At 27.0% G+C, this 17,194-nt stretch overlaps 2 protein-coding genes across 2 annotated transcripts; one reads left to right on the plus strand and one right to left on the minus strand.

Moving 5' to 3' along the window:
* Positions 1–232: 232 nt before the first annotated feature.
* On the minus strand, positions 233–15,229 carry LOC100211964 (V-type proton ATPase subunit d 1). The gene is made up of 8 exons (XM_065819997.1): positions 14,965–15,229; positions 8,112–8,283; positions 6,761–6,939; positions 5,358–5,437; positions 5,192–5,269; positions 3,944–4,120; positions 1,162–1,239; positions 233–757 (listed from the first exon to the last, which is right to left on the minus strand). Exons 1-8 carry the CDS (start codon positions 15,095–15,097, stop codon positions 593–595), a joined length of 1,062 nt encoding a protein of 353 aa, XP_065676069.1. The 5' UTR covers positions 15,098–15,229; the 3' UTR covers positions 233–592.
* LOC100208476 (UBX domain-containing protein 6) lies at positions 15,191–16,992 on the plus strand. Its single transcript, XM_065819996.1, has 2 exons — positions 15,191–15,606; positions 15,686–16,992. The coding sequence occupies exons 1-2, from the start codon at positions 15,431–15,433 to the stop codon at positions 16,845–16,847; spliced, it is 1,338 nt and encodes a 445-aa protein (XP_065676068.1). The 5' UTR covers positions 15,191–15,430; the 3' UTR covers positions 16,848–16,992.
* Positions 16,993–17,194: the final 202 nt, after the last annotated feature.

A 17,194-nucleotide genomic window follows, 5' to 3' on the forward strand; every position in this document is an offset into this window, starting at 1 on the left:
ACATTTTAAAATTACTATTTTTAAAATCTAATTTCTAATATAGAACTAGAATGAAACACTTTTATTGCTTCCTTCATGCACAAATATATATATATATATATATATATATATATATATATATATATATATATATATATATATATATATATATATATATATATATATATATATACACATACACACACACACACACACATATATATACACACATATATATATATAAAACACATAATTGAAAATATGGAATATTACCTCTATTGCAAATTTAATATATAAAAATAATTACAACGCTATTAATATCGTGTTCTGTTAATAACATAATATAAAAAATTTGGCCAAAATTAAAATTAATAAAAAAATGAAGCTGACTTGTATTGAGAATAAATAATGTGAAACTAGGTAATAAAACTAAAAAACAACTAACGATGATAACAACAAATTTAGAAAAAACAGGACTAACAAATATTAATTTTAAACATTAGGTAGAGCAGCATACAGTCAAATTTCATTGAAAACAAATCATCAAAAACATTGAATAGAACGCACAGACGAATATCGTTAAGAAATTGTCAAACACTAACAAAGAAGCTGATTAGTTGAAAATATTGATATAAGCATCAATTTTAGACTTGTTTCGTTGAGATATACATTCTGCAATCCAGACAATATTGCGACATTCTTGTTCCTTTAGTTTTACGTAGGCATAAAAAATCCCAAATTGAAATTGTCTCATGAAAGCAAGCACATTTAGTTTTACCTAAATACAAGAAAAATAGTTTATACTTTTTCTCAACCTTGAGTAAACAAAGTTTGATGCATTAAAAATAGGGCTGTGGAGTCAGAATCGCTATACAAAATCGCGACTCCGACTCCAGTAGTAAAACTTCTCGTTATTGCACGTGCATGTACAAAATATTCAATAAACCTTATATTCATACTAAACCTCAAAAAACTTTTCATAAATTTGGCAAAAAAAATTTTTTTAACTTTTCGCGCAATAATTTTTAAAGAGTTCAAAGAATTTTTCAAAAATTTTGCTTTGGAGTCAGAGTCATACTCTGAAAATTTCAAGGATTGGAGTCGGTCCTTTTTTTTACGACTCCACACCCCTGATTAAAAATATATTGTATGCAATAAAATTTTTGCGTAATAAATTTTTACTTCGTATTCAAAAAACTTGTCTTCCAGAGTTTTGTCTCCAGGGTTTGTACCAGTGCCATCAAACAATGATTGATACTCCTAAACACAAAAGATTATGAAACATATTACATATATCTTTGTTTATTTTTAGGTTAACTTTAGTGTTACTAAGCTATTCATCATTTTATGGTGTTTTTTATAATTTGGAGTTTGTTTCATATGGAACCATAACAACGTTTAGACTCATCTTTTAATAACCCAGATATAACCATACCTTAAAAAAATAGAAAGGCATGTTGTTCCAGAAAAAACAAAATCCAGGATCTACGCAAAAAAAATTATGTATTGAATTCTACTGCTAGACTGAATTTTTTTGTCATAATGATCATTTTGTTTGAAATATGAATTAAAAACACATTCAAGCTTGTAAGAATATCCAAGGCGGAGTTATCATAAAAAGAAATACAATTTTTTAAAGTTTAGAAGTTTTTTTTTAAAGTCTTAAAACTTTTTTATGTTCATACTCACAATAAAATCAGGTTTAATGCTTATAACGATTGCCAAGAAAAATTATTAGAGGTATGAATGTCCATATGGTAGATTAACTCAAGATTACCAAAAAGAAAGTAGTATTAGAATAGCTTTTATAAAACAACACTCATATTAGTTGTTGCTTAGAAACAACACCCTTATAGCTGTTGCTTAGGAACAATACTTATATAATTTATTTTGTTCAAAATAGGAAGTAGTAAATTAATTAAAGCTATAAAAAATTTTTTTTGAAAATTAAAAAATAAAAAAAAAAAAAATTTTTTAGGAAGTAATAAAAAAGTAATCTATAATTAGTCATATATTAGTCAAAAATTAGTCTCGCAACTTGTTTGAAACTTGTAACTTGTTAGAAACTATGCTTTGCTTAATAAGCATTTTGAATGTTAACAATTTAAAATACCTAACAAAAGAAAAAACCACAAGGACTACTACAAAACTGTTTACAAAAATGCAAAAGAAAACTTAAAACATTTATTATTGAAAGAGTACAAAAAATTGTGAAAAAATGGATTTTTAAAGTGAAAAAGTTTAATTAAATGAAAAAACAAATTTAAATAAAAATTTATAATGAAAGAGTTTGTGATGACTTTAAAAAGAGCTCAATTAAAAACATCTAGTAAAATGAGAAACGAAAATAAACATGCTTATCATCAAGATCAAGAGCAACATTCAAACTGAAAAAAGATGAACAAAAATTGGGATAAATCATAATCCTACTCGGACAATCTTTCAATCATTGGTTGAAGTAAAAATCTGTTCTGTTTGTAAAAATTGATTCTTTGGTTTGCTTAGGACGGTCAAAAGCACTGATTTCTTTTGCAAACACTCATTAAACCCAAGTGATTGTCAATCTTCAGCTCAATTATTTTTGGCCTTATTAACACATTAAAGGAAACTGATGAAACATCTTTGACAGCAAACTTTAAAATCACTCAAAAATTCAATAGCACAAGACACTGGAGTCAAGTGCCAGTTAATCATTGCAGAAGAAGTTCCAGAATCTGGTGATACTCAATCTTAACACTCTAGAAGAGCAACAAAAAAGGGGCGACCAGATTCAGCAGTATAAAATCGGAAACAGAATAGAAAAAGTCGACTTTTTAGTTCCACAAGTATATGCAGAATCACTATCAGAGTATAACGTGCGTGGACATAATCAATAACTAACACGGTAAAATGTGAAAACCTGCCAAGAATGAGACAGCTTTTTTACTAATCAAGTTGGTAACAACTGGAATGGGCTACCAGCGAAAATAGACATTTAAAAAATATAAATTTGACGCGCTATAAACCTAACAGGACACACCTGTGATGCTGCATCACTTCATTAGAGTTTACAACTAAAACTTTACTTTTATATGATGGTTCTGATTGTTAAATTTTAATTTATGAATAAACAAATTTAAATTCAAATTCATAATCTTTTGGAAATTGTTAACCACCTTTTCAAAAAGCCTCAAAAGTGTTAGTAAGAAGCAGGAGACTGGCCTGCAACCTAAACATTCAGATGGAGCTTATTTATGGTGGTCAATTTCCAGGAAATGAGTGTAGTCATCTACCTTACATATATAAACTGTTAAAGAATATTCTTGGAAATAACCAAAAGCATTAAACCTGATTTTTACAGACCTTGTACTTTCTACTAGTTAAAACTTTGCAGAGTAACCAAATAAAGTTAAATGTTAGCTCTACTACCAAATATTACATACCACAACCATATATTAGAAAAAAATAGGTTTTTAAAAAATGTTTACATCAAAATTTGAAAAATCAAAACTTATCCTAAAATTGCTCAGAACTGCTTTAATCATTTAGTTTATGCCTGTGAAAAATTTGAGTAAGGAAGTCATACTAACTTATTCAAGTTTATAGTTCCACAGACCTTACTTGGTGTGCTTTTTGATGCAAGGTAATGAAAAAGATAATGAAACCAAAGTTAAATTTGAGCTCATTGTAAACATATTAAACATTAAAAATTACTCTATATTTAAATACGTAAATTTAAATTTTAACTTGAAACACTTTCAAATATTTTAGGCTAAAAATAAATCTATTAAAAACATATTTAAAAAATGTAATTAACTTGAAAAAAAAAATCTCACAACACCTTGATTAGCTTGTGTATCAAGAAATAGCTTGACCCTAAATCAACCCTAAAGTTACCTGCTATAGTCTTATTTTTAAAAAATGCAATTATTTAAAAAAAGATTCGAATCAACAAATAATATCAAAAAAAGATTTAAGCACTTACACCATAACAATCAGCAACTTGTCGAACTTGATCATAGTCTTCTGCTCGTGCAAGTTTAGCTAATCCATCAGGAGCTAGTCTACCACAAGTGGGGTATAATTTAGCACGATCATCTTTATTAAGTTCAGTACCAAATGAATTGATGGTAATCATCATAGCTCTACGATCTGCTTCAAACTAAGAATTAATATTTTACAGAATACAAAATATTTATGCATAAATTATAAATATATTCGCTTCCATTAAATTACAATATTTTAATAACTAAGTAAGAAGCATTTATAATTTTTTGTTATATATTTATTTCATATAATATTTATTTATATAATAATATTTATTTATATAATTTTTATAATTTTTTGTTATATATTTATTTCATATTTTTTAAACTAATTTCATATTATATCAGTCAATAATTTACAATCAATAAAATTTCAGATACATGATATAAAAATATTTGATAATTGCTCGAAAGGGCATCATCATATACATGGAGATGGTGTGGTAAAGTCTTTATTAATTTTATTGTTATTTGAATGTTAATTTATTCACTATATATGAAAAAATGTTGTTATTATTAAAAAGCATTGATATGTTTAGACATTTGGAATGAAACTTCAATCTAAATTTTTTTCTTTCTTTCTTTATTTTCAGAAAAACAAAACACCAGGAGTTTTAAATTATCAGACAATTTTTAGCAATAATTTGTGGCAAACAGCTTTTTACCTATATCAAAATATGACCAAAATGGCAAATTTAAGCCTACTTCTAAATAGGCCACCTAACAGATTTGCTGCAGTGTCTTAAATGAATCAGATTTAAATTAGATAATTAAAAACTTTTCTATAAAATGCTAACTTATCTACGAAAGAAAACTATTTTGTCCATTTGAACAAATAATAGATATGAACCAGTGTGCCAATTTTAGAGGAAAAAAACAATATTAAAGTATGAGATAAAAAAAAAGTACTTTTGACAAGTTTATAAAGACACTTTTTTTTTAATAAAGTAGTTAAATACATTTTAAATACTTAAATAGTTTTTAATAGTTTGTATTTTGAAAAAATTGATTATTTAACCATACTGAAAGTTAGAGGGTTTAATCATTTCTGAAGTAAATATGAAGCCGTACTCTTGTTTTATTAGGAAAGAAATATATATATATATATATATATATATATATATATATATATATATATATATATATATATATATATACATATATATATATCATGAAATATATTTTACTTGTAATATTGAACTCATAACTTCTTCATTTGCTCCACCAAGACTTTTACAAAAATTGTAAAATGCTCCCAAATATGACTAAAATAACAATTAAATCTAATCATTAAAAAAACAAAAAAACAACTCATTATCTCATAAAATTCATATATAACAACCTCATATATACCTTATATAAAGAATTTCGTATGATTTCAATATTCATTTCGTCCAGGTCTTGTTCAGAAATACAGTCAACAAAGAAGGGAGCTAAAAAAAAAAAAAACTCGCATGAATTAAAACAATTTTACTTTTTTTTTTTTTTTTTGTAATTCACCTCCCCAAGGCCAAGAAGGACACTACAGATGAGGAGGCTACTTAATTGTAGTTATAACCCTCTCTCTACTCTATAACTCTGAAACACTAACCTTGACGAACAAGGCCGCTGCGCAGAGAAACGAGTTGAGTGTGGTACAACAAGGGATGTGGAGGGAATCGAACACGGAACCTTTTACTTATGAAGCGAGCGCTCTACTGCTATACCACTACCGCTACTCATCATCTATATATCCTAATATATGTTATTAACGATATTTAAGGTTCAATTTAATTCTGATTAAATTTGAATAATACAAAACAATTAGTATATTTTGGAAAAAGTTAGACTGTTTTCCTGCAATTATGCTAATAATCATTGAGAAAATATATTCTAATTGCAGGAAATACAACTTCATTGAAACAAATGATTTAAATCTCTCAGAATGTTATGGGTGCATGGTACAATGCCATTGAATTTTATTATTGAAAAGCTTAATTTAGGGTATGATTTAGGATGACTTAAGTTGTTACTAAAAGAACCAGCTCAATAAAGCAAACTGGTACTGAACCTAAGCATCAAATCTTCAATTATGCTATCTATCAATGTGGTTTTTTTAAAAAAGCACATTGATAATTAACATGTTACACCATGACTACCACTACCATTGACAGCAAAAAATTCCAAGAATTAGTTAGAAAGATAGTAAAAATGTTTCATGAATAACCTTGAAGCAATATTTTTGATTGAAAGCTTTTGCAAATTTAAAAACTTTTTTTTATTATCAAAATTATGTTTTTTCTTATCCTCTTCTTTTCTTATTTTCGACTTTTTATCACTTTCGACTTCCTTAAAAGTAATTTAAATTAGACATTAAACTTATAAGAAAAATGTTTATGCAAACAAATATGTTAAACCAAACAGATAAGTATGGCCAGACTAAATGAGGATAGTTTAGCAGGTACAAACTTCTGCAAATAAACAAGTTATGCTCGCAATTATTTTCTAGGCAACAACTTGGATATTTTCCTGATTAGATATGTTTCAATAATTTTTTTCTCAAAAAATTTGTATAGGGATTTTGATTTGTGAGTTTTTAAGTTCTTGCAATAGCAAATAGCACCAGCTATTGCATGATTTTATCATAAATAAAAATGTCAAAGACATATCGAATATTGATCAATACTTATTTTTATTTAAAAAAGAAAATAGATATAAAAAAAAGTTAAAAATTTAAAATACTTGTTTGCTGATTATTTAAAATTCAAAATAAATACCTAATGGTGTATCAACAAGTACAGCATTGTATAGTTCAGCAGGTGTTGAAGCAATATTGATTGAGGTCATTTCTGGAAACTTTCCTAATGGATGACATTTTGGTAAAAGTTCATTAATGGATCGTTGATGTAGAGTTCCCGTGATTAAAAGAATGATATTGTCGATCATGTAGCTGTAACTAAAATTAAAAAAATAATAATAAGAAGAAAAAATTAATGAACCGTTAAATATGTTAGCACACAATTATTTGGATTTAGATCAACACTATCCTCTTATAATTTACATTTAAAGTGTTAAAATGTTAACTTTAATCCATACAGTTTTTTATAGAAAAATAAAAAAAAATAATTAAAAAAACAATATTTATTTTGTTGTAAATGATGTCCTTTATACATGTATTGTTCTACCAAAAATCTAAAACCTAATTTAATGTAACTTAAGCCCTGTTCTTTCAGTAGGATATCATCAGTGAGATTTTATGCACAGCTAAATCTTTAGGAATATTTGTGTGTGTGTGTGTGTGTGTGTGTGTGTGTGTGTGTGTGTGTGTGTATGTATATATATATATATATATATATATATATATATACATATTTGAGTAAATTGCCCTGCATAAAACATGTCATACTAAAATAATTATTTGTGGAGGCTCAAGCACATTCATCTGACTGAGGTTTTTGGATAAGGCAGGTACAGCCCTATATAAAATGACTTTTGGATAAATGGCAATGACTTTTTTAAGGCTAATGGTAAAGACTTTTTTAATGGTAATGACTTTTTTAAAAGTAATGACTTTTTAATAAATGGTAATGACTTTTTTAAGGCAGAAAAATTGTTTTTCATTATTCTTCTTTGTTTTTTTGTTTGTACTTTAAAACCTAAAATGTGCAAAATATAAGGGGACAGTGCTAACGTAAATCAGCAAAGTGTGTATTCATTATACACATACACATCTGTACATATATACATACATTACATACATACATACCTACATACATACATAACTACATACATACACATATATACATATATTTTTATTAATTATCTTTGTTGTTAAAGTAAAGTCTCTTAATACATAAATTTTTGTAAAATTGTCCTTAGTAAAACTTTACGAAATTATACAAAGGTGAAAACTTTGCTTTATGTAAAACTAATTATTAAAAACTAAATTTTCACTTCTGTATAATTAATTTTAGGTATATTCTAAAAATTCAGAACAATCAAAAATCACAAACCTATAATACCACAAATAACCACAAATAAGTATTTGCGTATATACAATATTTATATATATTATATTACAACATAGACAAATAATGAAGAAAAAAATCCAGAAATTATATAGCATACGTTATAAAATCTAAAAATTTTGCTAACGGCTCTACAGCTTGATTTCGAACATGCTCAAACTCTATTACTAACTTTTCCCTAAGTTTTTCATCTATAACAGGAACAGTTAATGGGCCTGCTTCATTTGCCAAAAAGTTACCATAGTCCGTTCCCTGTAAGTGCAACTTCAAATCTGAATATAAAAAAAAATTCAACAGTTATTGTTATAATTATAAGCTAACATGTGATATAGTGTTAACGAATTTCACACTTGATTATTTACAACTACAGTGGATGGCCAAATTATAATGTAACTAACACTTTACTAAACTACAATTAACACAGATTTTAAATGAATACATTTATTTCTGTCCTTAAGATAAATATTTAAATTAGTTTACTAAACTGTTTTTGAATTTGGTCATTGTAACTGTAAAGAACTTTGTCATTAATTTTTAGCATTATAGAAGTTAGAATAGTAAGTAATACAAAGTGAAAACTTACAAAAAGCGCATTTTTGCTTTTTGTGAGTTTTCACTTTCTATTACTTAGAAAATTTTTTTTGTTTTGTTTTTAACTTATTGTTTTTGTGATTCCGATATATGAACTTAGATTGAGTAGTGATTTTAACTTAAAAACTTTTTATTCTTTGGTGTTCTTCTTTTGTTAGACGTGAGAAAGAGAATATAACCCAGGCCTTGTTAAGAAGCGCTACGCAGCTCGCATTTTGCTTGCGAAAAGGCGATTTGCCTACGCGTTCAGCAGTTTTGCGCTACGCAAAAACTTTTATCTTTTAGAATATTTAAATTATTTTTTGATTACCATTAACGTGGCGTTTATTCAGAAGAAATAAAGTCGTAAGTAAAAGCATTTAACCGCAATTGTAAAATAATTGATTTTTTTGTTAAAGAAACAGTTTGTTTCATAAATTTTTTTTTGTTATTAAAAATTAGTTTAAAAAAAAAAGTGTTTTAAGTTTTATCTTAACGAATTAAATATATAAATTCCTTTTAAATATAAAAATTATTTTTAGTCATAATAAGTTTAAAAAATGCACGATTTATTTTGATGTAAATATTTTATTAATAAGATATTTTGTTTATTGTTAATTCAATAACGTAAAGTTTTAATGACGTTCATTTAATTTATGAAAATAAATTATGATCACGAATATGTTATTGGTAACTGATAAATAACAAAAAAAAGCTTTATTGTTTAAAAACATTATTAAAAAGAGTTCACAAATTAAATAAGAAAAAATGTATTAACAGTTAATAAAATAACCAAAAACCAAATATAAAATCATAAGAAAATAAACAAATATTTTACGTTTCATGAAAAAAATATTTTTTTCAAAATAAAATTTAGTTCGTATTTGAAAAAAATAATAAAAATGATTTTTTTAATAAGAACAATTTGTTTGTATGATTTTTAACGCGTTAATATTAATAAATAACTTTAATTACAATGCGGTACTTGAAATGACGCTAGTGACGCAATATAACTTCTAACGATGCAAAATATATTTGCTGAGTTGAGTTACTTAGAAATGCGTTACGCGTTTTCGCTACGCAGCGAAATCTCGTAACAAGGCCTGATAACCCATATTGTGTCATGGAGCCAGTAAAACATCCTCTGAAGGTGATGATGTGAATGGTTATAAGTGGCAGACACAGGCCTTTTTTATATAGTTCAAAGAATTTAAAAGATCATTAAAAAAAGTATTAGCTACAATATTAATTCCTCAGATACGTGACTGGTTTCCTGAATAATCCATTCTAATGTATGATTCTGTCCCATGCTATAAAGCTAAGTCTGTGAAAAGATATTTAACAGAAGAAAAAAAAACTGTTGGGGCTAGTCCATTCTCAGAACTTAAATCCAAAAGAGAATACCTGGGATCTTTTAAAGTGAAAAATTGGGCAGGCAAAACTTTAAAGAACAACAAAAAAGTCTACTAAGGTCACTAAATAGTATCTAGCATTAGAAAATGACTGGGGCCCCTACCAGATATTTGCGGATAGATGCGGTAGTGGTGTAGTGGTAAAGCGCTTGCTTCATAAGCAAGAGGTTCCGAGTTTGATCCCCACCACGTCCCTGGTAATACCGCACTCAACTTGTTTCTCTGCGCAGCGGCCTTATTCGCCAAGGTTCGTGTTTCGGAGTTATAGAGTTGAGAGAGGGTTATAACCACTATTAGAAGCCTCCTCATCTGTAGTGACCTTTATCAGCCTTGAGGAGGTGAATAACAAAAAAAAAAAAAAAAGATATGGTATTTTTTACAACCCTGGCACTAGCTAAACAATAATTTTAGTAGAGGTTATTAGCCAGGGCTAGGATATTTTATTAAATTTTCAAATTTCAAAGAACTTCTGTTCAAGGAAAAAAGCTAGACAAATAAGAATTTTTGGATCACTTAGGAACAGTCACAGTAAAAGGATGAGACTTAATTAAATGACGAGTAACGCACAATTTTGCAGAGGCCGGAGCCAGGTTAGCAAAAAGTCTTATTTTCAGCCGGGACCCCGGTCACTTCCTATGGCTTCAGCTATAGTTTAACAAACCCAGCCCCGGTAAAATATCAGCCCGGGCCGCTTGCTATCTGGCATAATAATCAGGAATTAAGCAAAAAGTTACACCCAAAGTATACCAAAAAGGATACAAGAGGTAATTGCGCAAAAAAATTTTTATATTGTCAATTTTCTTAAATAAATGGTTGAAAATAGTAATGAGTATTAATGCTTTTTTTTAAAAAAAAAAAAATCATTTAAGCTAAAAACACCAATACAATTATAAATATATGAATACTTTAAAGAGATTATAATGGGTAATACGACAATCTTCACTAGATCAACTAATAATTAACCACACACTGTATATCATTTCCGATTAAATTGTATATTAACTATTTCTAAACCTTATGTAATGTGAAAAAATACTAATATATATACAGGGCCAGATTTACACTCTTGGCTGTCTTCTCCGCTTAGCCAGTGTTTTTGTGCTTGCCCACATGCCCGCAAAAACTTTGGCGAGCGCATAAAAAAGCGCTTGCCAAAAAAATAAAAGCATTGTGTTTTAAATTGCAACTAAACCTTTTTGTTTATTTCTTCAACTTTTATGAAACATGGCTATTTTATCAGTTGTTTTTTTAAAATATTTTATCTAGTGTTTATTCAAAGCATTCGTTTTTATTTTAATTTAAATAAAAACAGCAAAAAGAATGTTTATCAAATCAATATCAAACCGCGTAGGCTAACTTAAAAATGACCATCCTGCCAGTATTTTTTCGTGCGCTGGCACTAAATTTCAAACGGAGAAGACTGCCATGGAGGGTCTAGGCTAACTCATTTTTTGGGGCCCTCAAAAATAATTTAAACAAAAAAAATTATATAATATATATAGAACATTAAAATGTTCGTTGTTTGCTTTTGTATCTTCAATTCTTTAGTTTACTAAAAAATTAAAGATACGGCTTATATAAAGATTAGTTCTAGAATTCTACGTGCAGAATTAATCTCTAAGGGATTAGAGATTAATTCTGCAATTAGTATTGTGATATGTTGCAGCCTATAAGTAGATCCATTCCTATATACAGGCTTGGTCAGGAAGCGGGAGCGATCGCTCTCGATTACTGACCACGGAAGTAATACTTAGTTGCGAAAAACTGGCCAGGTTTTGTAGTCGTTTCTAGAACATTTAAATTTATGTATGTCTGTAAAACAAAAAAATTTTGTTTACGGACATACATGGAAACATACATAAACTTGAATGTTCTCAAAACATCTTGGCACGGAAGAATAAAAAGAATATTCACGAACACTTAAAACCCCCCAAATCTACGAACAAACTAATTCTATTGGTTCAAAAAATATGCTGACTAAGCAAAATAAAGTTCTAATGTCTTCTGTTGAACCGTTTTAAAAATTGTATTATTGGAAAATTGTTGATATTTCTAGCATAAATTGTTTTAAGAATATATAATCATACGAACTTAATACTTTAATACTATGGCTCATTCTCGGAGCCACATCTGCAAAGCCATAAATCTTTTAAACTAATATTATTTTTTTACAAAAATAAATGTTTTAAATATATATTTTTTAAATTGTCAAAATTTTGAAAGTTTATTATGTACTATTGATTTTTATTAGTATATTCTTATTTTTTATTTAAAAGTATTTATTTATTATGTACATGTAATTATGTGTATCTGTTTTTTATTCTAATGTAATCTTTTAAAGCAATTTTTACGATTTATTTTGTAAACAAAAAGACTTTCAACAATAATTGCATTTTCAATGAAATTGTTAATAATCATCAAAGTTAATAAAACTAATTATAAAATAAACATAAAAGATGTTTCTGATTATTTAACGCAAATACTAATTAATATTAAAAAGCCCACTCACTAAACATCATCAGCGTTATTGTGAAGCAGTTCCGCTTCCTCTTTATAAAGTATTTTAGTTGATTTTTATTTTTTAAGTTGATTTCTATCTAGTTAATTTAATTTCTACAGTAACACAATGATTTAATTGTTTGATTGTTCATCTTACTAAGAAGAATTGTTTCAAATATGTTAAAATTTTCACGCGAAACAAAATTGTTATTAAAAAAATTAATTTTTTTATTTATAAAATAATTTAGCTTAAATAAAACTAAAGCTAGTGTTAGTTTTATCAGAATCTTGTTAGACTTTTTGGGGCCGGGGACACGAGTATATAAATAAAAATTATATCTTACTCTTTAATAAATAAAAGAACATTGGTTTCCTTATTAAGTAATCGTAAGATGTTATTTTATATATAAAAAATGTCGCTTAATTTTATGAAAAAATTATAAAAGAGTGATGTTTCGAAAATATTTGTTCTAAACATAATTTATTTTGCTTCAAGTTTTTTCGCGTTAAAAGTTATTTTCTTTTTCTAGTTTTTTTTTTTTTTGTAATTGTCTTTCATTGATCCAATTAATTTTTTTTGCGCTTATGTTTTGTTTTTTGAAATGTTCTCAAAATGACTAATAAATCTGGCCAGCTTTTCGCAACTAAATATTATTACCGTGGTCAGTTAACGAAAGCGATCGCTCCCGCTTCTCGACCAAGCCTGTATATATACAATATTTATAGGATTGGATTCCTATATATAGTATATGTAGGGTTGAATCCAACCCTATATAAGTACTATTTTTTTTATGGCTTCTCTCATATATCATTCATGTCTTAAGACCACTATTAATAAAATAAAAAAATTGGTGCCGTTTTTTCAAAGGAAGGTTTTGAAGGTAAGGATTTCTAAGTACCAAAACACATCAAATTTGTTTGAAAATTTTCATATAGATTACAAATAAGATAAGGAATATAATGGAATGGAAAACATTTTTAACATTTATATGTAATTTTTTATTTTTCATTGTTTAAAAACTTTAAGGTCGGTTTATTAAAAAAAAAAAAAACTTTTTTTAAAAAAGTGTTGGTACCAAGGATTTTTGTTTAGAAATTATACATTTTATGCTTTTTATCCTTTGCATATCATTGTTTTGCTTAATTTTAGATGTTTTCTTAAATTATTTTAGTGCCATTTCACAGCAAATTTAAGTAAAAGTGTTTTGTCAAAAAATCATCAGTTTTTTCAACATAACAAAAGCATTAGCTTCAGATCCACCTAACTTCTAAAGTTGAAAGACCCCTCATTTTTTTAAGTATTATCAAGCTTTATACTAGCGATTCCACTTTATTTTGTCAAATTATTTATATATTAACATAGTTGTATAGAGCTTAAAAAGACTTAAAAAATGAGGGGTCTTTCAACTTTAGAAGTATCTAGATCCTCTTATTTTAGTCTCTTATTTATAATTAGATCCAAAGTTATTGCATTTTTTGTGCTGGAAAAACAGACAATTTTTTCACAAAACGCCTTGTCCTTAAGTATGGAAAATTTAGCATAAAACGGCACCAAAATAAAATTAAAAAATATCTAAAACAAAGTGCAAAAATCATAACAAATGATATGCAAAGGAACAAAAACATATACATAATTTCTAAACAAAATTCCTAAATACCATTTCTTCAAGAAAACATAAATCAATACTTGTTTTAAAGTGAGAAAAGGCTATAACTTCCATTTCCACATGGACTCAAAAACACTGTTTTTTCTATATAAATTAATCTTGAAGTTTTTAAATGCTGAGAACTAAAAAATTATATATGAATGTTAAAAAGAGTCCACATTCCATTAGATTTTCCTTTTTTTAATATATATGGAAAGTTTCATACAAATTAGATGTGTTTTGGTGCTTAGGAAGTCTTACCTTTAAAAACTACTGTTGAAAAAACATGTCCAGCAGCAAGTATTTTTATCAATAATAGTCTCAAGACATGAATAATATATAAAAGAACCTATATTAAACATAGTACTCTCTATATATGGTTGGAAAGAAGTGGAGTTAAACTAATTGATGCAAAAAATCTCAAGTTTCTAGCTTTATTATAAAAAAAGATATAAGAGAATAAAGTTCATGAAATGTTTTTCGCTGCACTCTGGAATCGCTATCTATAAAACTATGATAATCATGTAAAAATATGTCAACAACAAAAAAATCTTTTGGAATGGCTATTAAAGGACAGTAATAAATTCCTTGATCCTGATGATTTAATGATGTTTCCTACTTAAGGAGAAACTGATAGTAGAAGCTCAAGTTAATAATAATAATAATAATAATAATAATAATAATAATAATAATAATAATAATAATAATAATAATAATAATATATATATATATATATATATACAAATTCAATATTAAAACTTCTTTATTTTACAATTTAATCCGTTGTACATTGTTACTATTAAACTGGATTATTTTTCATTAGTACCTTCTAAGGTTTCACATTGAACAAGATTTAAATAATCTGCTCTCGCAAGAATTCCAGAACGAAAGCCTCTTACTAAACCTTCCAAATAACCATTATCAATATTAAACATCATATCCCCATAAATAGCAGCCATGATTGGTAACAAGAATAAGTTCAGTCAAGTGTTTTTATTTTACATAGAAATGTGCCGATCATGTTTTTAAAATTTTTCTTCCTAAAAAACCGTGCGTTTTTTAGAACTCAGTCTCTTTACTAAGCATATCATAGCACAAATAGAATAAATTCAACAATTAACGTTATGGGTTACTGTTAATGAAATTTGATCGTTAAATAATGTTCTTAAAAAAATTCTGCATTTTAAAAAGCTTGTTTTTAAATAATGCAAACAACAATAAAAGATTATTTTTTTTTTGAAAATAGTATAAGTTGTTTTGTTTACTAGTCTAGCTAAGTATATAGTTCGCATATGGCAGCAATAAAAAAGTTTTTCGAAAAGAAAAAAATTAATGCAAAGTTTAAAGAAGCTGGAGTAGGACATTCACTTTCAGAAAATAAACCACCTGTTGTGATTCCAGTTACAAAGCCATCAACTGTGAGACAGCAATCAACTGAAAACAAAGCTGGAGAGGCTGCACTTTTAAGGTAGATTTAGTTGTCGCTATAATTTTTTTACTTAATCCAATATAACTTTAAAAAATGTATAAATATTTGTGTTTTCTAGACTCCAAAACCAGCAAACAAAACCTAAAATTCCAAAGTCAGTGAATGCATCATGGAAACATCACACAAATCCTATTGGGTCAACAGCAATTGACATGGAACAATTAAAAAATGAGATGTATACTTCTGTTGTAAAGCCTAAACCTAATTTTAAACCTCAAGATGGTACAAAATCAAAATTAGCTGTTGACTCTCTAACCTTTATTTGTCCTTTATGTCCAACAACATTAACCAAACCTGAAATTTACTATCATTTAAGAAAATGTCTTGAAAATGATTTCGAGGCTGAGCCCTTGATGATTTCAATTACAATGATATATTCATTAAATCAAAATCGTTCAGAAATTCAAAATTGTGTAAACATTCTTGCAAAATATCTACAGAATATTATTGACAACAAAGGGGAAGAAAAATATCTTAAGATTAAGAAATCTAATAAAATATTTTCCCAAAAAGTTGAAAGTATGCAAGGTACAAGAGAGTTTTTAATAAATGGTTGTGGATTTGAACTTAAAATGTTACCAAATGAAGCTGAAAATACTATCGTAGAGCAAGAGTTTTATGTGTTGCCTAAATCCATTGCTGATGATATTGAACATTTGAGCATTATTAAGCAAATGCTTTTAGAAGCCGAACCTTTGGAAGTATCTTTGGATAGAAATGTTCGTGTTTTTTGTGCATCATCTTCTTCAAATTTTTTAGAAGTTCCTGATTCATTTTTCACTGTGTCTGCATCAGAAGTTAAGAAAGAGTATGAATTTCTTCAGCAAGAGATAGAGAGTATGCAGGTTTTAAAAACTAAAGCAATGCGTGACAGTCTTACATCAAAGCGTAGCTATCAGTATATGGTTTTAAGAATTAGATTTCCTGATGGTATTTTATTGCAAGGTACATTCTCTTGTGATGAAACTCTGAAAGATCTTTATACCTTTGTTGTAGATAATTTAAATATGAGTTGGTTACCTTTCATGCTTGTTGATTCTACAGGCAAAAGTTTTCAGAATAATTCTTCAAAATTGTCTGAATTTAAGTTCGCACCTGCTTCTTTGCTAAACTTTCAAGTTGAAACTAATATTGTTGAAGAAATGAGTTTTAGTTCTCCGGATAAAAAGCTGCAGTATTTAAAAGATGAAACTTTGGCTTTAATAAGTGAAGAAATATAAGTATTAGTTATATTTTGGAATTACAGCAACATAATTCTAAAATGTTATTAGAAGTTATGTTTAATTTTATCATTCCAAACAATTTATTGTTTTTTATATATACTGTAAATATTGTATGCAATGAATTCAAGTTTTGTTAAACAAAGTTTCTTGTTTTCTATATTTTTTCTATAAGGTTTTAACCTAAAGTTTTATATTTCAATAAAATTTTAGGTTAAACATTACCATTATACAACCTTTTTTAAAGCTATATTTTATCACTTAGCTCAACTTTGTTAAGTTAATAGTATTTACAAAATCATAACAAAGTATATTGCATAATTATCTTATTTATTTTTTAACACTTA

This window comes from Hydra vulgaris, chromosome 15, assembly GCF_038396675.1.
Source record: "Hydra vulgaris chromosome 15, alternate assembly HydraT2T_AEP".
Taxonomy (NCBI): Eukaryota; Metazoa; Cnidaria; class Hydrozoa; order Anthoathecata; family Hydridae; genus Hydra; species Hydra vulgaris.